The sequence below is a fragment of the Nicotiana sylvestris genome, chromosome 6 (genome assembly GCF_000393655.2).
Source record: "Nicotiana sylvestris chromosome 6, ASM39365v2, whole genome shotgun sequence".
In the NCBI taxonomy this organism is placed as follows: domain Eukaryota; kingdom Viridiplantae; phylum Streptophyta; class Magnoliopsida; order Solanales; family Solanaceae; genus Nicotiana; species Nicotiana sylvestris.
The window spans coordinates 54,602,497-54,630,482 of NC_091062.1; the positions used below are offsets into that span (position 1 = coordinate 54,602,497).

Sequence of the window (27,986 nt, forward strand, 5' to 3'; positions counted from 1 at the left end):
CTCTAGGCTAGACAAAAAATACAACTCCACTACTAGCTCCCTATGGAAATTCGATCCCGGACCTCTATTTGGGTAAAAGCTATTGCGACCCGCTCTTCCTACCATAGTGTAGTGTCGAGTCGGCAGCGATCACTGCCCTGAGTTAGTCCTCTCCGTACCCTGCTATCGATGCCTACCCCTTTTCTATATTCTGGGCAAATGCCTCAATCCAGGAGATATCCATACTATCCTATAATGCAACGGTGGCACATGCCTCGGTCAACTCTAGGGCCAACCCCGCTATAAATCAATGGATTCTATCTCGCATATTAGCAACTATGGATGGTGCATATCTGGTCAATGAGTCAAAACGGAGACTATACGCTCGAACACTCATATTGCCCTACTTGAGGGCTAGAAACTGATCGATTCGAGCATATCGGATCTCTCGCGGTAAGTACTAGTCAAGGAAGGCATCTGAAAAATTCTCCCAAATAGCAGGAGGTGCATCACATCCCCTGGACATTTCCCATCTCTCGTACCAAAGGATGACTATATCTCGGAGTCGAAAAGCTACTGACTCAACTGCCTCTTTCTCCATGGCATGCATAACCCGAAAGATCCTGTGAAGATGATCTATGAAATTCTGCGGGTCCTCCCTCTGATCTGTCCCCGTGAACTCTGGGGGACTCAAAGCAATAAACTCTCGGACTCTTGAACTTCTAGATCCCTCAGACGGTCCTGCACTAGCGGATGTCCTAGCCTGTTGTTGAGTAGCTACCAACTGTGCCAACAAATGCACCACACTCTTTAAGTCCTGATATGATGGAAGCGAAGAGGGAACTTGATGTGCGGTCTCCCTAGGAATCTCCTTAGGTGGCGGAAGAGCCGGTAATGGTTGAGTATGGGTCTCTCCATGGGCCTCCGATTGGGCCCATCTACTGGGGGTACCGTGCTAGTCCCCTCATCTACTATTGTCTCTCTCTTTTGGCTAGCCGTAGTCTTCCTAGTTACCGTTATCTGTGCATGCAAACTCCAACAGGTAAGTTTAACTCAAATTTCCTATAACTCAGTTCTACAACACGATTTAGATTTGAAAGAAGGGTAACCAACTCCTAAATTCCCTATAGTCCCCTGCTTATATAATGTGGTGCACTACACATCTATAAACAAGATCCTATTAGATATGTCTTGTAGATTTCTTAGGATAGAACTTCTCTGATACCACTTTTTTCAGGCCCCGAGCCTGGGGACGAGACCGGCACTCGGTGCCTCATCTATCCTCGCGTACCAACTTGCGACTCAGGAATTTTGGACATATAATGTCATACTTTGGCCAGGGGCCACATTGAAAGATAATTTGTGAAGAAAAATATAAAACTGAATAGAGACTAATGCTGACTAAATGTCAACATAAAGCTTGGCCAGTAAGGCCGTCATAACTACTATAACTGACAAGCCAACAAAAAATACGTACAGGGCCTACAAGCCCAACATACTGCATTAACTGACATGATATGTCTACAAGCCTCTACTAATGGATGTACTGTGATCGGAACAGGGCCCTGACCTACCCATAACCTATCTATATGTATACACAAGATGTACACAAAACTTCTAGACCCGGCAACTCCGAAGGACGGGGAGCTTACCGATAAAGCTAAACTCGAGCAATACTTACTGAGAAGGTCTACCTGTCTGTCTGTCTGAACCTGCATGCATGAAATGCAGCACCCCAGAAAGGAACGTCAGTACGAAATAATGTACCGAATATGTAAGGTAATATACAAAAAGCTCAAACTGAACTGATAATCTAAACATATGCTTACCTGCTGATACTAACTCAACCCTCTCAATATAGTAAGTAAAATAATTGTATGGCCCTATAAGGCTCGGTATATATATATATATATATATAACTGCTCTGCCGTAGTAGGCTCGCTCATAGGCGCTCAGCCATACTAGGCTCTGTATCTTGACCAACCGAGCTCGCTCATAGGCGCTCGACCATAGTAGGCTCAGTGTATAACTTACCATCTGACCAAAGGTTGCCCAATAGTGGCCTGCCTATTGATTATAGCTCGATGGTAATGAAAATATTGTAATACTCTATATATAGACTTTCTGCTCTCTTGACTGGAAAAAAGAAATACTCAATTGAATATGAAGTCCCGATAAGGAGAATATTGTAACTTACAGGACTAGAAAAATATATATAAATTTTGGGATATGAATTTTTCTTTATGTCTCGTTATCAAACTCGTATAATTATGAGATCATGCCAAAATGAAGAAGGGTTTAGTCTTAACATACCTGGAGTAGGAAAAAATCCGTCTGATATTCATGAGAAGGTTTACACTGTACTCCCTTACAATTTCAAAACCTCACGTTGATTACGATATTGCGAAATCTCTGTTTGAATTATTAAAGACCCTTAGCTTCAGATGGCCTTCAACGTTGGCTTCAGGTGCCTTCAACGTTAACTTCAGAAGGTCTCATGTAGAGCCTTTTCTTATTCTTTCAAAATGTTGAAGATAAGCATCTTTTAATTCTTCAAAAATATGTATCCTCTTAATGTTTAAAAGAACTCTTTAAGAGATTTGTTTCATTCTGTCCAATGTTGAAGTTAGCTTCAGAAGGTCTCATGTAGAGCCTTTTCTTATTCTCTCAAAATGTTGAAGATAAGCATCTTTTAATTCTTCAAGGATATGAAGCCTCCTAATGTTTAAAAGAAATCTTTAAGAGATTTGTTTCATTCTGTCCAATGTTGAAGGTTTCTTTTAATTTATTGCCACCTATCCAACATGACTAATGCATCATTTGTTTTGGTTAGTGGCTTGCTACCACGTGGGGGTGGGGTGGGGGTGGGAAATTTACTTTTTATCCACTTATTAGGTAATTAGGTAATGTCTCGTTACCCGGTAATTAACCAATTACCCGCATAATTAAGAATTGTCTCAAATTATTTAAAATTCTACTTATTTTTAATACACCTTATACATCATACTATTTTGTTCATATGGTACCTTGCATGGTACTAGTCCATAAGTATCAGGTACTATAGCTCGGACCGTATTTTATCCAAATTCGACAACCTTCAGCGAAACTCATTTTGTTTATGTCGTGCACCCTTTCCTTCATGGCACTTACTTATTGCTTGGTATAAATAGCATAAATAAGCTAACCTCAAGATAATCTCATCCCCGAGTTTATGTCAATTAACTGAAGATGAAACTTTAACGTACGAAAAACGTGAGATGTAACAGATCCCATACTTCATGAGGTATCTATTAGGCCATTTAACTTTAAACCTTCAAGTCCATGTATACAGTTGAAATCATGTATGCCCGATTTCGTAGGCTCAAGGGGTCACTTCGAGAACAAGTTCGAAATAGACCGGGCTCGAGCCCGATGGCGGAGTACAAAACTCGAAGATCGAAGTGCTCGATGAACACTGAGGCCAAGTATGACCAACCTCGAGATGATACCATTATGGTTTCATAGCAAAAGGGCAAAATTCCCACAGTGGCCCTAAGATCACGACATAAATTCCAGAACGGATTTGTACTAGGCGGTTAGACAACTGTATAATAAGATTCCCTACTACAATTAAAAGTGTGCCTTATTTAGGATTTCCCTACTATGTAAAGGGAAATCATTTGTAACGTATCAATCATTGATAACAGAATACACATACATCACTTTCTTGCTTACAGTTCAGGTGAAGGGAATCTATGAGAGAAGGTTCTCGAACCGAGTTACGACCGAATAAAATGTGGAACCAACGAGTTGCCTTATTATTATTATTTTATTGTTCTTATTCACCTACCTCGAGATTGCCATAGCTTGAGGTCGAGATTTGCTTACACACTGGTTTGACTTACCTTACTCTTTAATTTATACATTTGATTCCTTGTTTTTCAGTTAGTATTGAATTAAATCACATATCTTTAAATACACAATACAAGTTTCATTCTTACTCGGATTTTAGGGTAAATAGTTTGGATCCCACCGTGGGGCTAAGAATAATAGTGATTGTTTCAGTACTGATTCTAATAACACACGCCATTCTCATACTTGTTCTTGTCAAAAAAAATTTGTTCTCAGGTTAAAACATGTCAAACTCACAAAAGGCACATGTACATGGCGATGATAGTCTTGGATTTCACAGGAAAAACCATAATATAATTGTTGGAGCCGGTGTACTACCGATTAACCCTGGGGAAGTGCCAATTGCAGAACAAGTCGATGTTAGTTCGCATATTGCTTTGAATGCGGATTTAGGCACAGACCCCGGAGGAAGTGTACGCAGGGAAGTCCGATCTCCTGGCCAAGGAACACAGGGTGTAAGAGACAGGGGAGTTAGTCTCCAGATAATATTTGAGATGCTACAAGCTCAGCAGGTTGCTATCGCTCAGCTTCAAAGTCAACATAAAACTCCGAGTATGGTCGAACCCGAAATCACTCGCCGTACTGAGCTGGTGCCAGAAAGGTCGAATGGTAATTTATCGGGGACTGATCCTGCAATTATGAAGATGCTCGAGGAGCTCACCAAAAGAATCGAGTCAGGAGAGAAAAAAATCGAAGATAACGACAAGAAAGTAGAAACATACAACTCTCGTGTTGATCAAATACCGGGGGCACTCCCAATAATAAAAGGTTTGGATGCAAAGAAGAATCCATTTCCTTAGAGTGCGGCCCCGAAGCCCATTCCTAAGAAATTCCATATGCCGGATATACCTAAGTACAACGGGGACGAGTGATCCTAATGAACACATTACTTTGTACACATGCGGGATTAAAGGAAATGACTTAAATGATGATAAGATCGAGTCGGTTTCACTGAAAATATTTGGGGAAACTTTGACAAATGGAGCAATGATTTAGTATCACAACTTGCCACCGAATTACATAGACTTGTTTGCTATGTTAGCAGAAGCCTTCGTGAAGGCGCACGCCGGGGACATAAATGTCACAACAAGGAAATCAGACATTTTTAAGATAAGATAGAGAGGTGATGAAATGCTAAGGGAGTTCGTATCCCAATTTCCAATGGAGCGAATGGAATTACCATCGGTCACAGATGATTGGGCCGTTCAAGCTTTCACCCAAAGGTTGAACGAGCGGAGTTCGATAGCGTCACAACAGTTGAAGAAAAATCTGATCGAGTATCCAGCTGTAACTTGGGCAAATGTGCATAATCATTATCAATCGAAAATCAGGGTCAAGGACGACCAGTTGGGATCCCCCTCGGGTTCAGTTTATCCAAACAGATTGGTAGTTAAAGCCCCGAGGGATACCAACAGGGAACCAAGGTCGAATAGATAACAGTATCAGCCATATGTCGCAGATCAAAGAAACAATGGTTCGGGGTGCAATACTCCTCGGAACGATCGAAGAAATGATCGAGGGCAAAATTCTCGGGGACTTATGAGTAAGAATGGTTTTGATAAACATATTGATCGCGCGGAAGCACCTCGGTTATCGGAGTATAATTTCAGTGTTGATGCAACAGGGATTGTATCAGCTATCGGAAAGGTCAAAGACATCATGTGGCCCAAACCTATACAAACTGAACCTTCTCAAAGAAACCCAAACTTGATGTGTAAATATCATGGCACACATGGCCATAGGACTGAAGTCTACAAGCAACTGAGGGATGAGGTAGCTCGATTGTTCAACGAGCGCCACCTTCGAGAGTTCCTCAGTGATCGAGCTAAGAATCACTTCAGAGAAAGAGACGCCAACAGAAAGAATGAGCAGGAAGAATCGCAACATGTAATTCATATGATCATTGGCGGGGTCGATATTCCACAAGGTCCTATATTCAAACGTACCAAGGTGTCGATTACTAGAGAAAAGCGAACTCGGAGTTATGTGCCCGAAGGCATCCTATCGTTCAATGACGAGGAAGCGGAGGGCATTTCTCACCCTCACAATGACGCCCTAGTAATTTCTACTTTGTTAAATAAAATTCAAGTTAAACGTATTCTAGTGGATCCAGGTAGCTCAGCAAATATAATCAGATCGAGCGGCGTAGATCAGCTCGGCCTGCAGGACCAAATTGTGTCTGCATCTCGAGTCCTAAACAGCTTTAACATGGCAAGTGAAACAACGAAAGGGGAGATAATCCTACCAGTAAATGTGGTCGGGACCATCCAAGATACAAAATTCCATGTTATCGAAGGCGACATGAGATATAATGCACTACTCGGGAGGCAATTGATCCAAAACATGAGGGCAGTACCGTCGACCCTTCATCAAATGATGAAATTCCCAACAATGGATGGTATGAAAACAGTTTATAGGGAACAACACGCTGCAAAGGAAATGTTTGCAGTCGATGAGGTGATGTCGATATTAGCATTTTTGACCTCAGAAAAATCGAGCACCAAACATAAGCAGATGGACAAATAGCAATCACCGTCCCCATCCTTGACCGAATCGGAGAAATTGGTTATCGAAGAAGAAGAGGAGGATTTCCTAACTCCTCGAACTTTCATCGATCCTGAAGAGTCGCATGCAACCAAGTCAATGGTCAAGGAGCTGGAACAGATTATACTGATCGAGTATATGCCCGAGCGAAAGGTATACCTAGAAACGGGTTTAACCCCCGAACTCAGGAAAAAACTCATTCAATTTCTTATCGATAACATGGATTGTTTTTCTTGGTCCCATTTAGACATGACAGGGATCCCACCGGTAATAACAATACCTACTACGCCTCGACCCCAGATTAAAACCGGTGAAGCAAAAGAGAAGGCCCCAGTCCGAAGTGAAGCATGCATTCATAAAGGATGAGGTAACTGAACTTCTTAAAATAGGGTCCATTCGGGAGGTAAAATACTCCCGAATGGTTAGCCAATGTAGTTGTAGTCCCTAAAAAGGGGAACAAACTTAGAATGTGCGTAGATTACAAGGTTTTAAATAAGGCATGCCTTAAAGACTCTTTTCCACTGCCTAACATCGATCGCATAATCAATGCCACGACTGGCCATGAGATCCTTACCTTTCTCGATGACTATTTCGGGTACAATCAAATTCAGATGAAATCGCAAGACAAGAAGAAGACCTCTATTATCACCAAGTATGGAACATACTATTACAATGTAATGCCCTTCGGGCTAAAAAATGCAGGAGCTACTTACCAACGCCTAGTAAATAAGATGTTCGAAGAACAAATAGGTAAATCAATGGAAGTTTATATGATGACATTATAGTTAAGTACTTGCACGCAGAGGACCATTTGACTCATTTGCAGAAAACATTCGAAATCTTGAGGAAGTAAAACATGAACTTAACCCCAAAATATGTGCCTTCGGGGTCGGCTCGGTCAAATTCCTCGGCTTCATGGTATCAAATCGGGGAATCTAAATCAACCCCAATAATATTAAGGCCATCGAGGATATCACCGTCGTAGACAGTGTAAAAGTCGTACAAAGACTAACCGGACGAATAGCTGCCTTGGGCCGATTCATTTCGAGGTCATCAGATCGGAGCCACGGGTTCTTTTCCTTACTCAAAATGAAAATGATTTTGCATGGACCCCGGAATGTCAACAAGCATTGGAGGAATTGAAGCGATACTAATCGAGCCTACCTCTGCTCCACAATCCGAAGATAGAAAAGAAGTTGTACTTATACTTTGCAGTGTCCGAAATAGCGGTAAATGGTGTAATAGTTCGAGAAGAGCAAGGTATGCAGTTTCCTGTTTATTACATAAGTCAGACCTTAGGAGATGCTGAAACTAGGTATCCACACTTAGAGAAATTGGCGCTTGCATTAATAAGTGAATCTAGAAAGTTAAAGCCATATTTCCAGTGTCATCCCATATGTATGATAACCACTTATCCTCTCCTAAATGCCTTGCACAAGCCCGAGTTATCAGGACGATTGGCCAAATGGGCCATTGAACTTGGCGGGTACGATATCGAGTATCAACCCCGAACGGCCATCAAGTCTCAAATTTTAGCAGAATTCTACCCGATTTTACGCCAACCCTCGTATTCGAAGTGGAAAAGGAACTTCTATTAAAATCGGTTACATCATTAGGAGTATGGACCCTCTTCATGGACGGTGCCTCAAATGTGAAAGGGTCCGGGCTTGGCATTGTTTTGAAGCCACCTACAGGTTACACTATTAGACAATCTATCAAAACTTCTAGGTTGACTAACAATAAGGCGGAGTATGAGGCTATGATTGTAGGTCTCGAGCTAGCTAAAAGCTTGGGGGCAGAAGTCGTTGAAGCCAAGTTCGATTCTTTATTGGTGGTGAACCAATTAAACAAAAGCTTCGAAGTTTGAGAGGATATGATGCAAAGGTATTTGGACAAGCTACACGTAACCTTGCACCGCTTCAAGGAGTGGACTCTAGACCATGTACCTCGAGAACAAAATAGTGAGTCTGATGTACTTGAAAACTTGGGGTCATAAGTCGAGAAAGATGATATTATCCCGGGGACTGTCGTCCAGTTATCGAGATCTGTGGTCGAGGAGGGTCATGCCGAGATAAATTCTACAAGTTTGACTTGGGATTGGAGGAATAAATATATTGAGTATTTAAAAAATGGAAAGCTCCCATCAGACCATAAAGAGTCAAGGGCTCTACGAACCAAGGTCGATCGGTTCACATTGGATGAAGATGGAACATTATATAGAAGGACGTTTGATAAACCATTGGCGGTGTGTTTAGGGCTGGGGGACACCGATTATATTTTACGAGAGTTCCATGAAGGCACTTATGGAAACTACTCCGACATCGAGTTTTTGATTCGCAAAATTGTTAGAGTAGGGTATTACTGGGATATCATGGAAAACGACACTAAGGAGTTTGTTAGAAAATGTGATAAATGTAAACGGTTTGGACCGATGATTCATCAGCCCGGAGAGTAACTTCATTCAGTCTTGTACCCATGGCCTTTCATGAAATGGGGAATGGACATCGTCGACCCTCTACCAACGGCCCCAAGTAAAGCTAAATTCATTTTGTTTATGACTGACTACTTTTCTAAATGGGTGGAAGCACAGGCCTTCGAGAAGGTCAGAGAAAAAGAAGTTATAGACTTCATCTGGGACCACATCGTGTGTTGATTCGGGATACCTGCCGAAATCGTATGCGACAACGGGAAGCAATTCATCAGCAAAAGGTAACAGAGTTCCTCGAAGCACACAAAATAAAAAGGATATTATCAACGCCGTATCACCCGAGCGGAAACGGATAGGCTGAATCGACAAACAAGGCTATCACTCAGAACTTAAAGAAAAGGTTGAATGAAGCTAAAGGGAAATGGAGAGAAGTTCTACCCAGGTTCTTTGGGCATATCGAACGACATTGAAGTCCAGCACGGGGGCAACCCCATTCTCTTTAGTATATGGCTCCGAGGCCTTAGTTCCAGTAGAGGTCGGGGAACTCAGCGCTAGATTTTGACATGCATCGGAGGAATCAAATCACGAGGCTATCAATACCAGCCTCGAGCTATTAGATGATAAACGAGAAGCTGCACTTGTTCGGGTGGCTGCACAAAAGCAAGGAATTGAGAGATATTATAATAGAATAACCAACCTTCGATACTTCATAATCGAGACTTAGTTCTAAGGAAAGTCACCCTCAATACTTGAGACCCGAATGAAGGGAAACTGGGTCTGAATTGGGAAAGACCATATCGAGTCATCGGAAAAGGATCTTACAAACTCGGCACGATGGAAGGCGAATAATTACCAAACAATTGGAATGTATCACTACTCAAACGACATTATTGTTGAGGTATGACCTTCTCTTTTTTTCCATTTATATTTGATACTAACTTATTGCAGGTGTTCGATCGAAGATGTTGATAGAACCCTTCTACACGAAGACCTTAGGTTTTAAAGCACGCGTTGCACTCTTTTTCCCTTAGATCGAGTTTTATCCCAAATGGGTTTTTCCGGCGAGGTTTTTAACGAGGCAACAACTATGTGCTTCCTAAGGAGACTTCAACAGTATCCAAGGCTTCTTTTCAATCAACCTCGGATGCTGGGGGGCATCACCCTCAGAGGTTATATGTTCGAGAAAAATACTTCACGCCAAAGAGGGTCTCTATAGGAAAACTTTGTAATGGGCCAAACAGTTGAATGAACCGTGTCCATATAGAATAGTCGAGTCCCGATGGCAAAACATGTATGTATGTATGTATGAATTATTCAAAGAAGCATTCGGTCTATATCAAACACTTTCTGTCTCAAAGAAATTTGCTACTATACGAGCTCCATACTTGTGATTTTGTGAGTAACAGCTCAAGGGCCAAAACGCAAATACACTTTGAATACTCGGGGACTGTCATCGACAATCAACACACTCGAGTTATCTAAACTTGGATTCATAAGACTTCAAAGAGGCACTCCTCGACGTAAAGGCCAAGTCCATTATACTCGGGGACTAACGTTTCGAACAAGTTCGAAATGTTATCGGGAAATAAGTCCAAGAGGCATACCCAAAGGCTACGTCCATACTAAAGGCTACGGTCGAAATAAAGGCTACGACGAAATAACGTGACTCGAAGACGTTCGAATCCCGCGATAAAAATAGGCATTCGAATTCTCTGAAAACCGGTTAATAAAGGCTACCCTCGGCAAAATAATCAAAGGGCTTCAATAAAATCATCCCTCAAAAAACCTTAAGAGGTCTCGAATCATTCAAATACAAACTGGTGCTAAGGCACAAAAACACAAAAAGGTTCTGATCGACACTAAACCCTCAGAAAACCCAATGGGTAAATAATGCATGCCAAGGCATAAAGAAATTTTTACTAAGTCTTTAAGCCGAAAAGGTGAAATAATAGCCATCTCTTAAAGGCCATATCGGCCCAACATAAAAGATCCTAAGGGCCAAAACATTTAGAGTTCGAGACTTTATTCTTACTCAACTCGGACATAAGGGTCCCACCATCCCGAGCTCGCTTAAAATCGAATTAAGCATAACTTGAGGATTCTTCAAAAAACCATAAGAGGTATTCTATTATAAGATTGCCCATCGATTACTAAAAAACCTAGGGATTTTTTTTACTCCGATTCCGAGCCAGTGCTCACTCGATTATTGAAGTTATAACATCAAAAAAATTCACAAAACAAAAACGAAGTAGACTTCACAACAAATCGAAGATAGAGCGGAAAGAAAAATAATTCTTTATATACATGAAAAGTATTTACAATGCCCACAAGGAGCCTTACACACAAAAAATGAAGCAAAATCCTAAGGGCCTAGTGTACTTTTGGAGCTGCATCTTCAGGAGCCACATCTTCGAGAACCTCCTCCTTGGGGACTGCGTCCTCATCTCCTCCGCTCTCGGAATCACTAGCAGAGTCTTTATCATCAGAGAGTAAAGTGACAGCATGGTCCTCCAAAGTTTTTTCCTTTTCGATATCAGCTAAGAGGTCAAAGCCACGAGCGTGCACTTCCTCGAGAGTCTCTCTCCAGGATTGTCGCCTGGTCTGGTCAACGATGCATGATAATTTGACTTCAGCAGCAATAGAGATCTCCTGTGCCCAAATATTGGCAGCCTCGGTGTCAGTTCGATAAGAGTCCACAAATGCCCCCGCCTGAGATTTAGCCTTTGCAAGTTCGGCAGCTGACTTAGCTTCGAGCTCATCAATCTTCTGGCTTCGGGCCAAGTTTTCCCCCTTCACATTTTGAAGTTGGCATTCGACTGAAGCCAGCTGGGCCCGAAGCGTGTCTTTCTCCAAGGCAAGATGATCCATATGCTGATTCTACCCTAGGGTCTCGGCCTCTTTCGCCTTGACCTCCTCTCGAAGCTGCTCCACCAGCTCGCCCTTCTGCTGGCCTGCAAAGTCGAAGTGTTAGTTGGTAAGTCAAATAAACACATAACAAACTCCCAAAAAGTTACATTACCTGCTCAATGAGCTCAGTCTATTCTCGACGAGCCTTCGTCAAGTCGGCTCGAAGGTCCCTAATCTCCTCCTCTTTTTGAACGTAGAGGAGTTTGAGGCCGTCCCTTTCTTCCACGAGCTTCTTGATTTCAGCTTCGCATCGGGCAAGCTCGGCTCGAGATTTGGTTAACGCTTGTCGATGGAGCGTCACAGCCTTCACACAAAGAAAAGAAATCGGACTTAGAAAAACGAGAATAAAACATGAACATAATTATGGAGGCAAAAACTTACTTGTTTAAGAAGCCGTTGAGCCTCGTCAAAAATAAACGAAGCATCCGGGTCGGGACCATCTTCGACCCCCACAAAGCATTCCCGGAAAATATCATTCCCTTCATGGGTCATCCCTACGTCGTGAGTCTTCATGGCCCGGGCATCTAGAAACTACCCTTCAGAGAACACATGGTCAGGCGGCAATTCATCTATGTTAATTATCCCAAGTGATTCACTTGGGACATTCTCTTCTCTTTGGAGGGCCTAGAAAATATGCCCTTCGGGATCACCCGCCAGTTGTCCTTCACGACGAGGTGCGTTTTTATCATCCGATGGCTTGGGGACTGTACTTGAGCCCCCCTCCGAGATTTCTTCGGTTTGAGATTGAACCACATCAGCCACCGCAGTTCAGTGGCCTTTGAAGCTTCAGTGCTTCCCTTCTTCCGAGCTACCAGCAAGTAGTCGGCATCCTCTCCTTCTTCCTCTTTATCCCGAAGTTGTTTGATCACGTCAGCAAATAGGTCTACAGGATCGACCCTAGGCTTTCGAGCCCTATTTTTTCTGGGCTTTGGGGAACTTGGTGGTGAAGCCTTTTTCCTTTTCTTCTCTTTGGTTGGCTTCGGGATTTCCTCTTCACCGGGCGGAGGCGGCCTCATAACAACAGTGTCTCTGAGGCCTACGTAAGGGGAAAGTAAGTATTTTACAGAGAAACGTCAACATATGAACAAAGGAACTCACCATGGTTTTTAGCTTCCCACCGACCCTTGGCCAAATCGTACCAATTGCGTTCAGCATGTGAAGAAGTGGAGGCCAGTTGTTGAACCCAACCTGTGAGGTCCGGAATCACACCAGGAAACCAAAGGGAAGCCGCACCATCAAAAAGAAATTAGATTAAAGAAGAATAGAGAAGGCAGAGTACTGAGCATTATCGATGGGATTGTAATTACGTTTCATGTTCCATTCCTCGGGGAATGGCATCCTTTTGGCAGGAATTAGGTCGGAGGTCTTGATTCGGACTAACCGGCCCATCTATCCTCGGTCTTTGTCCTCATTGATGATACAACAACGCCTTCGAGGATCGACGCTGGAGCTTTATCAACGCACCTCGATAGAGGCGAGGGCAGTATAGCCTGATCAGATGGTCGAGGGTAAAATACATCCCCTCGACCTTGCTCGAAAAATACCTGAGCAAATTGACAATGCACCAGAAAGAAGGGTAGATCTGGCCAAGTGTCACTCGATATTGATGACAGAAATCGAGAATAACTGGGTCTACGGGACCCAGTGTGAAAAGATAAGTATACACGCTTAAATATCCTTCCACATGGGTGGTGATGTCCTCCTCAGGGGAAGGAATCACCACCTCCTTATCCTCCCAATTGCAGTCATTTTTCACCTGCTCAAGATCGTTTTCAATTATCGAGCAGATGTATCGAGACATAGGCTCGCATCAACCTGGAACTGATGCAGGCTTATCGATTTTGAAATCGGAAGATAGCTCGCATGGCCCAGGAATGCAGTCCTCAATACAAGGTGCCACCGTCGTTCTACTATCAGCTGACCGCGATGATGAGGAAGCTTTTTCTTTCTGAGGAACAGTTTTAGATGTTTTAGCCATCACTGTTGTGAAACTCAAGAGAAGAGAAGAACTTGATGTTGTAACAAGGAAAAATTGAAGAATAAGATGGACTCAAAGAAGATGAAGAAGTTAGTAAAGATTTGGGAAAGGTTTGAGAAATAAAGATTGCAAAGGTTGCGAAATTGGCCTATTTATAGTGGTCGCTTCAACGGTTTGGGGAAGCCAATGGCCGACCATCAGCCGCCTTTAATTAATGACCTTGGGAACTATGCAGACGCGACCTTTCAATCACTTCTGTCGCTGACGTCACGGGATTGACATCATGATCGAGGCATCAGAGGATCAAGGATCAAATCGTTTCTTATCATCTTACTCTAAGAAATGCGGGGACTATTTATATACGGTCGAAATCAGGTATGCCCAATTTCGTAGGCTCGAGGGGTCGCTTCGAGAATAAGTTCGAAATCATTTGTAATGTATCAATCATTGACAAGAGAATATACATACATCACTTTCTTGCTTACTGTTCATCTGAGTTGCCTTATTATTATTTTATTATTCTTATTCACCTACCTCGAGGTTGCCATAACTCGAGGTCGAGATTTGCTTACACACTGCTTTGACTTACCTTACTCTTTAATTTATACATTTGGTTCCTTGTTTATCAGTTAGTATTGGATTAAAGCACATATCTTTAAAATCACAATACAAGTTTAATTGTTACTAGCATTTTAGGGTAAACAGTCCATGAATTCTAACAATACTTTCTACTATATCTAAGGATATTTCACATCTTAGTACTGACCTATATAATGTTGTGCTTTTCTTTATTAATAGAAATTGAAAATTTCTGGTCATGTATTGATATAATACAATCATCAAGAATTCTTAAATGATCAAAGTTACTTTATAACCAACTAAACGTATTATAGTAAGATTGATTATGTTCTCTTTTTTCTTTTTCCCATGAATTCATCAAATTCAGAATTTTTCAATTGAAATGCTAACACACTTATGTCGGATGTACACATATCTTTATGATCATCAGAATTCGTGGCAAATGCATCCATATCGGATGTTCTCTTATGATATCAATTATAATTGATTAAATATATTAATAGCATAACTTTTTGTTATTGTTCACATATATACTTAAATTTTTACAATATTCTTGTTTTTTTGTTTATTTCAGGAAAAAATGAGGCACCCTGAAGTGTAACTAATGATGAATGAAGTTCATTAAATCTTATACTATTAAAATTCCAGCGAGAATAACAAATACTACACACCGTCTTAAAATGAGGGCACAGTGAGGGGGCAGTATTTTATTTAGGACGATGGATTACCTTCTGTGTAACCGACTTGGGCAGATTACTTAAACAAAAAATTAACGGCGAAGCTGTAACTTTCAGTGCACATTTTAGTAGGGAGTAGGGACCATCATATCATATCATGAGAAGTAGTGGATAAAGATAGATAGATATTACGTATTCTCTTTCTTCCAAACCTATCACGATCTACTGGCCTTAAACAGCTTTAATTTCTTACTTTAACTAATAATCTAATTCTCATGTATAATAATACCCTCTGATTTTTTCTTCCTAATTTCGGGTCGATATTAAACTGAGCTCGTTTTTGCCTTTCTTCTGCGTTCTCTTTTATCTTAAGGTCAGAATTTTATAAACAATTGCACGCTTATATTTATGTTTGTAAATTGTAATTAACAATTTTTCCTTTTCCCCCCTTTTGGAATGTGAATTTTACTCTGTGAAATATCAGGGTTCATTTGTGTGTTATGTTCTTTATGGTTAATCAGCCTTTGAGGCAGTAATTATGCATATAATTAATCTCCTTGTATCACTCTTCAAGCTCTCGCCAGTTTTAGGGTTTGATTAATTGTGGATTTCGTGAACTCGTATTAGATTTTACGGTCTGGACCAATTTTCTCTGTTTGTACTTTGCGCGTTCCTATGAGTAATCCAGAATGTTCTTTTTTGGCTGGCAATAAAATTTGAAGTTGGGAATAATACTTGTTGATTTTCTTTTTGACTGCCTTAGCTGTAATTCTGTACATGCCACTTATCACTTATAAAAATTGATTTTATTTCATTGGTCGAAATCCATTTTTTATGACGGTAGTGCTCGGGTAAGCTTATGCACACCTCGACTAATTCCACCGATACCTGCTACCTCCCACAAGTTACCAAGTAACTCTACCACTAATGCTTGGGAGATAGGAAGAAATCCCACAAGTTACCAAGTAACTCTACCACTAATGCTTGGGAGATAGGAAGAAATCACTTAGCGTTTTTCCCTCCGCTCGGATTTGATTGAAATCTTTATATATAAGCTAAACTCGTTACTGTGAGTCTATTTAGTATTAGTTGAATTTTGAAGCATGACCATTCTTCGAGTATTGGAATTTAGTCTGCTATTGTGATTTAGGCTAACTTCTCAACTTTTCGAACCACATTAAAATAGAGTTGGAAATTTTATTTCAGCAATTGTAGTTTACTTGTTATGATCCTTTATGCAAATTGGAGTCTTCCCTATGGCTGGAATTTAGTTTGATAAGTAGCTGCTTTTCATTAGTTTGCTGGATAGAGAGAAGACTATGTTGTGCATGTTTCGTGCCTCCTTGGTTCTTTGTATCTATCTTCTGTTCTCTTTTTTCTTATTGCACAATGTGCGTCTACACTGCATTCATACAATCACATAATGTTAGAAGGACAAGATAACCGTCTTTCAATATATGGATGTCGACTGACTGATCCTTTACTACTGAAAAGCTGCGTGATAGTCTGGTGCCATACTTAGATTTGGCTTTGTATATCCTTGCACATTATCTCAACTCTGGTGTATTTAACCTTCGCCAATGTTGTTGTTGGTCATTTAATAAGGATAAAACATGTCGCACCAACCAGGAGATGATGCTGAATACATGGCAGATGAATATGAAATGGAGGATATAGATGACGATATGGATGATGAGTTCCACGGCAGAGACATGGGTGGCTCTGATTCAGATGTAGATGAGTATGACTACATGGTTTGTGAATTCCTCCCTGAAAATCTTTTATTTATACAAGGACTTGTTAGATTTATGCAGTTGTTGTGATGAGTGTGTGTAAATTTTTTGAATTGTTTGTTTCTGGATTAGAATAATAAAATGCAAGATACCTCTGCTGCTGAGGCAAGGAGAGGCAAAGACATTCAAGGGATCCCCTGGGAAAGGCTTAGCATAACCAGGGAGAAATACAGGCAAACGAGATTAGAGCAGTATAAGAACTATGAGAATATTCCTCAATCTGGGGAGGCATCAGAGAAGGTAAATGTATTTGTGGTTTTCTTGCTTCGTCAGCTCTGTGCCCATTGCTGACATTGTTGTCTTTGTTTCTTTTTACTTGTCAACAGGAATGCAGTGCCACAAAGAAAGAGTGTTTATATTATGAATTCAGACGTAATTCACGATCTGTTAAATCAACAATTTTACACTTCCAGGTAATGTCCTGGCTCTTGTCACATTTTTCTTTACATTCAGCTTCCTTCATTGTATGTGAGGGACTAGGCCCTTATATGGAGAACAAGTTCACACCATTTTAAGATGACATTTTTGTCAGTTTGCTGGCATAAAAACTGAATACCAGAGCGACAGGGATAAGCATCATAATGTGTTTGTAACCTATATCAAATTTGATGTGCTGCACGATACTGTTACCCTAGTTGAGCCAACAAATCGGTTAAATTTGCATGTTTGTTAATTGTCTACTTGTAATTAAAGTGCATGCTACCATGCTTTCTGGCAACAACAAAACCTATTCTAAAGTTTTTGTCGTGTGTATGTAGCTGAGGAACTTGGTCTGGGCAACTTCCAAGCATGATGTGTACCTTATGTCACATTTCTCCGTCATTCATTGGTCATCCTTGACTTGCGCTAAAAACGAAGTTCTCAATGTATCAGGGCATGTAGCACCATGTGAGGTGAGTGTTTTGGACATGGAATCTACCAAACATTTAGTTTAGGACATTCAATTATAACCTTCCACATTTTCTTGCTTCTTTTCCATTATAGAAACATCCTGGAAGCCTTTTAGAAGGATTTACGCAGACACAAGTCAGCACACTTGCAGTGAAAGATAACTTGCTTGTTGCTGGGGGATTTCAAGGGGAACTTATTTGCAAGGTATGTCATTCCCTTACATTGGTTTCTGCATTTGGTTTTTCTTGGATTAGCTTTTGCCATCCACAGTGGCAGCATTTATTCTTTGCTTTTTGTTTGTGTACTTGTTTCTTTTAGGCTAGGATTAGGTTTTAGATAGATGTCAATTGGTTTAAGTCGATATATGGTTGCCACTTGACAGACCCACATATTATCAAATTGTAATATTGTTGTTGTATGTTGCATTTTAGCACATTTATCTGATAGTAAATATTACTTAGAACTTAAGAAGAATGTTTCTTGTAGAACGTAAAGATATGATATAACAATGTGAAAAAAATTCGTTTCCTTCTGGGTTTACTGTTTTGATCTTCACCTTAGAAAGTGAAACTAATTTAACGTGGAATTAATGTTCTTGAAATATGCAGTATCTAGATAGGCCCGGAGTTTGTTTCTGCTCCAGGACTACATATGATGATAATGCCATTACTAATGCTGTTGACATTTATAACACTGCCAGGTATTGTGTTTATACAGCATATTGCTTACATTCACTATTCTTAATGACAATGAAGCTAATTAAGATATCTTTTGCTTCTCAGTGGTGCACTACATTTTATAGCTTCAAATAACGATTGTGGAGTTAGAGATTTTGATATGGAGAAATTTCAACTGTCCAAGCATTTTCACTTTTCCTGGCCAGTAAATGTAAGTTTGTGCCTTGTCTCCTCTCTGCACATGTTTGTGTATCAGATCATGGATGCCTCTAAATGCATATGTGACAGTGGGTGTTCCTCAAGAATTTTTTTCCCTTCAAATTCTGCATTTACGCAGCATTTCTGTTACTAGATATTGTCTGCTATTACTCATGTGGATTGTGATGCAGCATAGGTAGGATTTTTTATTATAAATTTTTTACTTTGGAATTATAATGTTTCTGATTGGTCTTTAGGATCAAGGTTGTGTCATGATGTTTCATGTTGGATGAAGAAAACCCATGCCCTTTCTTTTTGAGTAAAGAAAACCTATGCCCTTTCCTTAGATACTTTTATCTAGGTTCTTTAACTACATTTTATACCGTTTCTACTTACGTGGAATAATACATTTTCTATCTTGATCAACTCTTTTTATAAGGCTATTGTCTTCATTTTGCATATTAACGTTGTTTACTTTGTTTTCCTATTTTATGATCTTAGCATACATCACTGAGCCCTGATGGTAAGCTTCTCGTAGTAGTTGGGGATGATCCTGAAGGTATATTAGTTGACTCGAGGAACGGAAAGGTAAGTGCACATTATTTCTTCCTCTTGTGATACAAATCATCGACATTCAATGTCTGATAGCTGTCGGATAATGAAACTCGCAGACTGTTGCACCTTTGTGTGGACATGTAGACTACTCATTTGCATCAGCATGGCATCCTGATGGCATAACTTTTGCAACTGGGAACCAGGATAAAACCTGCAGAATATGGGATTTGCGGAACTTATCCAAGTCAGTCACTGCTTTGAAGGGTAACCTTGGAGCTATTCGGTCGATCCGCTACACATCTGATGGCAGATATATGGCTATGGCTGAGCCTGCGGATTTCGTCCATGTTTTTGATGTAAAAAGTGGGTATGAGGAGGAGCAAGAAATTGATTTTTTCGGTGAGATATCTGGCATGTCTTTCAGCCCTGATACAGAGTCACTGTTCGTTGGAGTTTGGGATCGTACATATGGTAGCCTCCTTGAGTTTGGACGCCGCCACAATTATTCCTACCTTGACACAATAATCTGAGAACTCCGTTGGCTGGTTTGGGTGTGTTCATTTCCCCTACAAGTGGTTCTGGCACAGCTTAGTCAACTAGTAGCATAGACAGAGGTAGTAATAGATTTAGGTGTATATTTTGTTACATTGTGCTAGTTAGGTATGTCTCATAAAGTGTTGTGCACCGGTCAAATGCCAATATAAGGAGTGGAGGGATGTATAGAACGCTAGCTCCAGAAGTGAACAAGAAAATAAGGGGGGGTTTCCTTGGGCAGAGACTACAAGATCTTGTGTGTGTGTCATGTATGGGTATCATTGGTTTGGCAATTTCAACAGGCATTGTCGAAGGGGAAAAAGAAAACTTGGCCATCCGTGATGTCTGCATCAAAATTTTGAGTAACATTAGTGACAGCATGGGAGTCATTTTTTCTTCTTCTAATTTTCTTATTTGATTAGGAACCATTGCTATGATTCTTAAAGTCATGTACATTAATTTTTGAAATTGTTATTTTTCTTGACTTAATGTACAGACATGTTATTGCAAACTTGCATGAAATATAAAAATAAGTGAATAATAGTAGGTTTCTTCTAGAAATTGTGTATTAGACATCATGTTACGATGCTTTAAAATATGTCTGAAGAACAACCAATTATTTGAAAAAATCATATGTACCATGCATGCATTAATTTAATTTGATTCGTATGAGAGTAGGGCTGTCCAACGGGACGGGACGAAATTAACGTGACGGGACGGGACGGGATGACATTTAAGCGGGACGATCGCGAGACGGGACAAACGGGACAAAACGGTCGTCCCATCCCGTCCCGCTAACAAACGAGATGGGACGGGACGGAACGGGACGGGTTCGTGGGCCTTAAGTGTATTGTTTTTAAAAAAAACGTCTAATTTTTTTAAAAATTACTATATTTTTAACGTTTGCAACAGCTAGATTTTTGACTTATTTAGTTTTTTAATAAACTTAAATGTTATTATGTTAAAACGAAAATTAGAAAACTAAGTAAAGAATTATAAAAATATTAAAACAAAAGACTTGTAATGAAATATTCTAGTAATTATAAATTTATAATAGAGTTGCAATTTATTTAATATAATTTCAAAGTATTAACTATTAAGTAACTAAGACAATTCATAAAAAAAATTCAACGCGTAGAGCCTTTTATTTTATTAATAGAACTTTCAAATCTCAAATACAAATATAATTCTTTTGAAGAGCACCTAATCTACGCAGCCACCTTCTAGGAATGGTTCTGTTTGAACTAGGCCTCTTAGTAGCCAATTACAAATTATCATACTAATATTTATAAGTTCCTATATAGCTTCTTTGTAACTTATCAATAATATCTCTCGGACATTCTGCTGGAATTGACAATGTTGATTGATGTTCCATGAGCTCTATGCCGTCATCGCTCCCAGTGGTAAGTATCTCATTGTATTCTTCTTCTTCTTCCCTAGTGGTTAATTTTTCAAAACCAAGATTTCTTCTTTCTGAATTAATCCAATCTCTGAATAATATGGAAATCTCTAGACTATCCTCCGCTAATGCATGTCTATGATCTCTAATTTGAAATCTTGCCGCGCTAAAAGCACTCTCTGATGCTACTGATAATGCTTGAATAGCCAGGATATCTTGGGTCATTATTGAAAGTGTTGGAAAATCCTTGTCACACTCCCTCCATCATGACAAAAGTTGTTCCTTGCCTTCTTCGTCTTTAATACTTTTCAATCCTTGATTAAGATAAGAATCAAATTCATCATCAATAGAGGAATCAAAACATGTTATATCATCCATATCTTCCCATAAAACTTTTGCTCTAGACTTAGAAGTAGAAGGAGTAGTTTCACAACCTGGTGTATCCATAGATTTATATTTATCAAACATTGATCTAGCATAAGAATATATGCTAGCATGGCAGTCTTCGAGAGATTGTTGTTCATTTTCTTGAATTGCTAAATTCTCATAAATTTTACGAACAAGTCCCTTTGCACCTCTTAGTTTTAAAGATGGGTTAAGTAGAGTAGAAATTAAATAAACTTCTGAAATAGGGAAAAAGTACTTTTTAAATTTTGAAATTATTTCATTAATGGCCGGTGCATAAGTTGGATTTGTTTTATACTTACCAAATATAACAAAAATTCACAAATATACCATAATATTTGTGTAACAGTAGGATAATATATATAAGAAAATTATTTTGTAGCACAATAAAATTTTTCTAAAAATTTGGTAAGCTCTTTGATCTCATCCCAATCAGAATCAACAATTTGATCAGCGGTGATACCATTATGCATATTAAATACATTTTGGATAGGCACCCGATAATCATAAACAACTTTAAGCATTTCATAAGTAGAATTCCACCTAGTACAAACATCTTTTGGAACTTTTCTAAATGGAAGGTTAGCACTAGCACATTGTTGAGCAAATTCACGAATTCTACTTTATTTATGAGCACAAAAAATATAGCCACAAGCATGTTGTATTTTACTACAAGCATCAGAAAATAAATTAAGACCATCTTTCACAATCAAGTTAAAAATATGGCATGCACATCTAACATGAAAAATTGCTAGATTAATTGGACAAAGTTTAGATTTTAAGCTATTTGCTGCGGTTGTGTTAGCAAAAGCATTATCTAAGGTGATAGTTAAAACTTTATCAATGAGTCCATAAAAATAAGTATTTGTAGAATAGTAGTTGCAATATATGCTCCAGTGTGTTTTGAATCAACAAATTTATAACCAATAATAAGTTTTTGCATGTTCCAGTGATGATCAATCTAATGACATGTAACAGTTAAATAATCACAACCATTAGGACTACCACCTATATCAGATGTGATAGACACTTTACAATCTAAGTGAAAAAATATACAACGAATATGCTGAAGATATTAGGTTTGAAATTTAAAAATATCATTTCTAACCGTGGTCTTAGGAAAACCTTGAAAAACAGGGTTATAAGTTTCTTGTATATAATGCACAAAAGCAGGATGAGAAGGAAAAGTAAAAGGTAAGCAACAGATAACCACCAATTTTGTTAAGTTCTCACGATCTCTATCTTTGTTATATGGGTGTATAACATGACCAGAAGCAGGGTCAAGTTGTTGTTGAATTTGATTAGAACCAGATCCACTAGGAGTGCCAGTACTGATGGTAGGATCTATAATTTTTTCGGCTTCTATGTTAGCTTGTATCCATAAAGATTTGTGATCCCTTCTTAAGTGTCTAGTTAAACCCCTCGTCCCACCACTTGTTGTGTGTGCAAATTGTTGCTTACATTTTTCACATATAGCACGATGATTGACTTTATCATGTTTAAAAATTTCCATACAAGTGGTGTTTTGGCACGTTCAGCCTTAGGCTTACCCCTTATAGGGGGTACAAGGGGTAAAGCTCTAGGCTGAAATTGCCTCTGAGTTGGAGTTTGTGTTGCAGGACTAGTGGGTGTTTCATCTAATTCTTCTTCCTCATTTTCTTCATCCTCATTTTCTTCGTCCTCAAAAAAAATATCATTGCCAAATTGCCGTTGTAAAGTTTCATGATCTAGTTGTTCTCCGACATGAACATCATAAAATGCGGGGGTTGGGAAAATGAAGTTTTATCAACATGAGTCATTTCATCTATATGTTTTCTAATTCTAGGTCTAGGAGAAGAATTAGGATTATGACTAGGATTAGGATTACTACTATTTTCACCTTTACTATTTTTTTACTACTTTTTTAAAAAATGCCAAATACATTTTTAGGTGCCATAATTTAAATACGAAATTAAATTTAAAAAGATAATACAAAAATTAAACACACAAATGAAATATGAAAATAGAACACGTAAAGTAAACACAAAAATTAAGCACTAAAATGATACGCAAAAATTATATATTAAAATTAGGAGATGGAACGAGTACGCCGTGATTAAATATTGAAATTTGAAGAAATTGCCCAAAATATTGCTCCAAATACTTGACTAATTAATTTGAAGCTTGAAAGTTGCTCCAAAAAATTTGCCCAAATACTTGAAACTTGAAAGTTATCACTTTATACTTGATAGTTGATAGTAACAAAATTGAGAGAATAATATAGATAGAATATTAGAATGTAAGAGATTTGAGAGAGAAGATTGATTTTTTGTGGGAAAAATGAAGAAGAATGGGGGTATTTATAGTATAAAATAGGACCAAAGTATAATTTAATAAACTTAGGGGTTATATTAAAAGTTTGGGGGGAGGGAGTGTTGTGTTTGGGGGGGGGCTATTTTGACTGTTTATGGCCGTTGGCAACGGGTATTTTTGCAATTTAAGCCGTTGCCCAATGGCTAGATTTAAAAAAAATTCTAGCGGGACGCAGGACGGGACGAAACGGGACGAAATGACCATCCCGTCCCATTCCGTATTTCGTTTAATATTGGCTCATCCCGCTTCAAGTAGTTTAACTTGAAGCGGGACTGGACGGGACCGGAACGGAATGGGACGTCCCGTCCCGTTGGACAGCCATATGAATGAGAGGCAGGAAGGATTTATCATATTCGCTCGCTTTAACTGCCCGATTAGGATCAGCCGGTTATCTCTTGAATTTATCAATTAGCGTGTAGCTTATCTAAACTTTGCAAGAAACTGTGCGCTATCCAGAAAAGAAGAGAAAAGAAACTATGTGCTACAAGTTTGCAGAAATGTATCTGAAAACGTCCAAATGTTCCCTTGAGGCTTGCAATTTGCCTTATGATTGCCGTGTGTTATCTTTCTGACTGATAAAGACGTCTCAAATATAGAGCCTGTTTGGATTAGCTGATTGTAAATAGATGATAAGCTTGAAGTGCTGAAATTTTTTTAAGTACTGAAATTGATTTTTGAAATAAGCATTTACATGTTTGGATAGAAGTGCTGAAACTGATAATAAGTAGTTGATGTGTTTGATTAAAAAGTGCTGATAAGCTATTCTTTTGTTAAAATGACTAAAATAACCTTGAATTATTTTTCAAAATATTATAAATTAAAAAATTTCATTGTAAAAAAAAAGAATTAACAATGACTATGGAATAAAGAGAAAGTTAATAAATTTATTTTGGGAAGGTATTTTGTGAATTAGAAATTATTATTAAGGATAAACTAGTAAAGTATTGGTCAAATTAAAGGTACTTATAAGCTGAAAAGTCATAAGTTGGGTGTGACCAACTTATGACTTATGGCTTATTTAAGCTTATAAGCACTTTGGGTGTTTACCAAACGCATAGATAAGCCAAAATGTGCTTATAAGCCAGTTTGACCAGCTTATAAACTTAGCCAAACACCCTCATATTCCTACTAACGATTTTTTGCGGTAAAAAAAATAGTCTGATTTTTCTGTCGTAGTAGAAGTCACGTAGAAATATATTTGAACATTTTCAATTATTCATGGGTATACTTCAAATTATTGTAGAGTATTATAACGATTCAACTGGTCGATTTGAGAGATAGCATTTTGTTCGGTGGTTTGAGACTATTGAGTAGCTCTACATGATGTATTATGACTTGTGTGTATGGTTAGTTTTGATTTTCGGGAAGTTCAGGAATGGTTTGATAGAGTAATTCTCAATTTGGAAGCTTTTAGTTAGAAGAGTTGACCAAAGTTTAACTTTTAAGTAAACGATATTAGAATCAGATTTGATGGTTTCTATAGGTTCGTATGGTGATTTTGGACATGACATATGTTCAGTTTTGAATTTGGATATTCCTAGAAGGTTTTGGCTCTATTTGTCGAAAGTTAACAAATTGAAGAATTGAAGAATTTATAGATTTGACCAGAAGTTGACTTTGGTGTTACCAGACTCCCATTGTGGTTTTGAGACCTTGTGTAGGTTCATTTTGTTGATCGGAACTTGTGTGCAAAGTTTGGTTGTGATCCAGAATGTTTAAGTGTGATTCATACGCGTTCGGCGAAGTTTGAAGGTTTGAAAGTTAAAAGAATGATTTGATCTTCGATTCGCAGTTTTGATGTTAGTTGTGGTGCTTCGAGCCTTTGGATAAGTTTAGATAACGTATTTGTAATTATTAGCATAACTGGACGCAGTCCCGAGGGGTTGTGTATTTTTTAGGGTGGTTTCGAATTGTTTTGAACCGCTTTGAGGTTGCTGGTTTCCCGTGATAAGGTGTACCCTGCAATCGCGAAGGTCTTGACGTGGTCGTAGAGGGTTTTAGCGCTAGTGGAGATTCTGTACTTCATGATTGCAATGTGTACACATGCGATCGCGGAAGGGAGCTGGAAGGGATGAAATGCGATCGCGTATGTGACGCTGTGATCACGAGGAGGAGCTCGTTGGGCGAGGCAGGCTATCACGTTCGCGTTTGGAGACCCGCGTTCGTGGAGAGGTGAGGTTCAGTGGCCATCGCGTTCGTGTGGACTAGGCTTCGTTTATGCTGGTCATTCTGGAGGCTGATTGTGCATCTCGGTCGCGAATAGTTACTTCAGTCAGTGATTTAAGTTTTATATTTTGGAATTTTGAGCTCATTTCTCAGATTTTGAACCCTAGGCTTGGAGAGGGCGATTTCTCATGGAAATTTTTACACAGGACTTTAGTTAAGTTGTTTTTACTCATTTTTGGTATTATTTCAAGAATCTACACGAATTATTAACGCCCCAAATATGAAATTTTGAGATGGAATTTGCGGTTTTGACTACACTTTAAGAGAGTGTATTTTGAGAATTTAAATACAGATTTGGACTCAGTTTTGGAATTTAATCATATATTTGGACTCGACAGGTTATGGGTCATCGAATTTTGGTATTGGTTCTAGATTTTTGGGCACGTGGGCCCGAGTATACTTTTGTTGACTTTGTAGAATTCTTTAGCGATCGAAGCTTTATGTATTTGGGTCGCTTTTTACAGCATTATTTGACTTTTTTGATTGATAATTGGTTTAGATTTGCATGATTGGGGGAATAGAGGGAGATTTCTAAGAGAATTGTGGTTAAAGGCTAGCGCGGATAAGGTAAATATCTTGCCTAGTCTTTTTGAGGGAATAACCCTTAGGATATGAATTTGTTTGCTTAATTGAAATATGTAGGATGCGACGCATATGCGAGGTGACGAGTGTGAGCACGTGATGTTTTCCATATAGGAATTACTCCCATAAACTCTAAGAAAATAATTTTTTCCCATTATTTGCAATTTTGTGATTTTTCGTAGGATTTTTGTTAATTATTTGCATTTGTCTGTGCATGTTTATTTTATTTAAATCATGACAAAATACAAAAAAATACCCTGCATTGCATTTGGGATTTATTTTTACATTTTTAGGTTAACTAGCAAATTAGTTATTTTATAAAAAATGAAAATCACAAAATGGCTCACTTTTGTATTTTTAGCCTTTTAATGTTAAATCAGTAATTTCCTCTCTCAATTTAGTAGTAATTAATTTTGTAAATATTACAGCACGTAATTAGCTTAATTTTACAACCTAGTTTAATTTAAGGGTTTAATTTAGGTTTTAATTAATTTAAAAGGTAAAAGAAAAAAATAATTGAAAATTGGGAAAAAAAGAGAATCAGAAATTAGGGTTGTTAGGGCCAAATCTTTGAAGCCCAAATCCCATTTCAACCCCCAAACCCGTTCCAGATCCAGCCCAATTCCAGCCTACCCGGTCCAGTTTCCCCAGCCTAACCAAACGACCCCGTTTCAAGTGCATGTCATCTTAATAATCCAACGGCCCGGAACTGATTTTTGGCCGATATACATATGTCGGAACCGGTCACACCCCCCCCCCAATTTCACCTCTCACTCTCTAACTTACCCCAAACCCTAATCGAACCCTAGAGCCGCCCTAAAATTCCCCACCATCTCCGCCGGCGGTCTAGCCCTAATCCGCCCCAAAATTACACCCTAGAATCCCTGTAACCTCCTCTCGCACAATACCCAAACCATGTCCCTCAAATCCCTCTCAATTGTCTTGAATTTTAGATCTAAGATCAACACCCCGAAACCCTAAAGCCCCAAATTTACCCTGACTTCGGATCTGTGGCCTGCAAAGTTAAGAGTCAAACCTTCAAGTCCCAGGGCTGATTTAACTGAAATTGATGTTGGTCGTTGGTTCTTGACAAAGAACATGCGACTAACATTAGTTTTGGGTTTAAATCAAAGCAGCCAGAGTTTCTTCAAGCTAATCACTAGGTATTTTCTCTTGTTTTCCCTCTATTTTCTTTCTATTTCTTCCACTTTTCTTTAATCAGTTTCTTCATGTTCCTCTCCTTCTGACCGAAAAGGTAATGAAAGAATAAATTCTGGACTTGTCCAATGCATCATTCTTTCCCTTTGGTTGTCTATGGTTGTTATTGTTTCGTTTGTTTTCTGGTTTCTTCTTTCATTTTTAAAGTTGTCCATCTGAATTCGTTTGGGTTA

General features: G+C 39.0%; 2 protein-coding genes across 3 annotated transcripts; both read left to right on the forward strand.

Moving 5' to 3' along the window:
- Positions 1-5,409: 5,409 nt before the first annotated feature.
- LOC104220857 (uncharacterized) lies at positions 5,410-6,396 on the forward strand. The gene has a single exon (XM_070148459.1). The coding sequence runs from the start codon at positions 5,410-5,412 to the stop codon at positions 6,394-6,396; it is 987 nt and encodes a 328-aa protein (XP_070004560.1).
- An 8,761-nt stretch (positions 6,397-15,157) lies between these two features.
- On the forward strand, positions 15,158-20,142 carry LOC104220846 (uncharacterized WD repeat-containing protein C2A9.03-like). Of its 2 annotated transcripts, none has more exons than XM_070150118.1 (10): positions 15,158-15,356; positions 16,613-16,737; positions 16,849-17,016; positions 17,103-17,189; positions 17,535-17,669; positions 17,761-17,871; positions 18,276-18,367; positions 18,450-18,555; positions 19,044-19,130; positions 19,214-20,142. In XM_070150118.1, the coding sequence occupies exons 2-10, from the start codon at positions 16,630-16,632 to the stop codon at positions 19,625-19,627; spliced, it is 1,308 nt and encodes a 435-aa protein (XP_070006219.1). In that variant the 5' UTR covers positions 15,158-15,356; positions 16,613-16,629; the 3' UTR covers positions 19,628-20,142. The 2 variants fall into 2 exon arrangements, with proteins under 2 accessions (XP_070006219.1, XP_009770111.1); XM_009771809.2 differs by having other exon boundaries at positions 15,163-15,356; positions 16,589-16,737.
- Positions 20,143-27,986: the final 7,844 nt, after the last annotated feature.

Excerpts from the sequence above, each read along its gene's own strand:
- LOC104220846 (XM_009771809.2), top strand. The coding sequence starts at position 16,597 with ATGTCGCACCAACCAGGAGATGATGCTGAATACATGGCAGATGAATAT. Across the intron at positions 17,872-18,275 it reads AAGGGGAACTTATTTGCAAG|TATCTAGATAGGCCCGGAGT; the intron begins GTATGTCATTCC and ends TGAAATATGCAG. Across the intron at positions 19,131-19,213 it reads TTGACTCGAGGAACGGAAAG|ACTGTTGCACCTTTGTGTGG; the intron begins GTAAGTGCACAT and ends TGAAACTCGCAG.
- LOC104220857 (XM_070148459.1), top strand. The coding sequence starts at position 5,410 with ATGAGTAAGAATGGTTTTGATAAACATATTGATCGCGCGGAAGCACCT.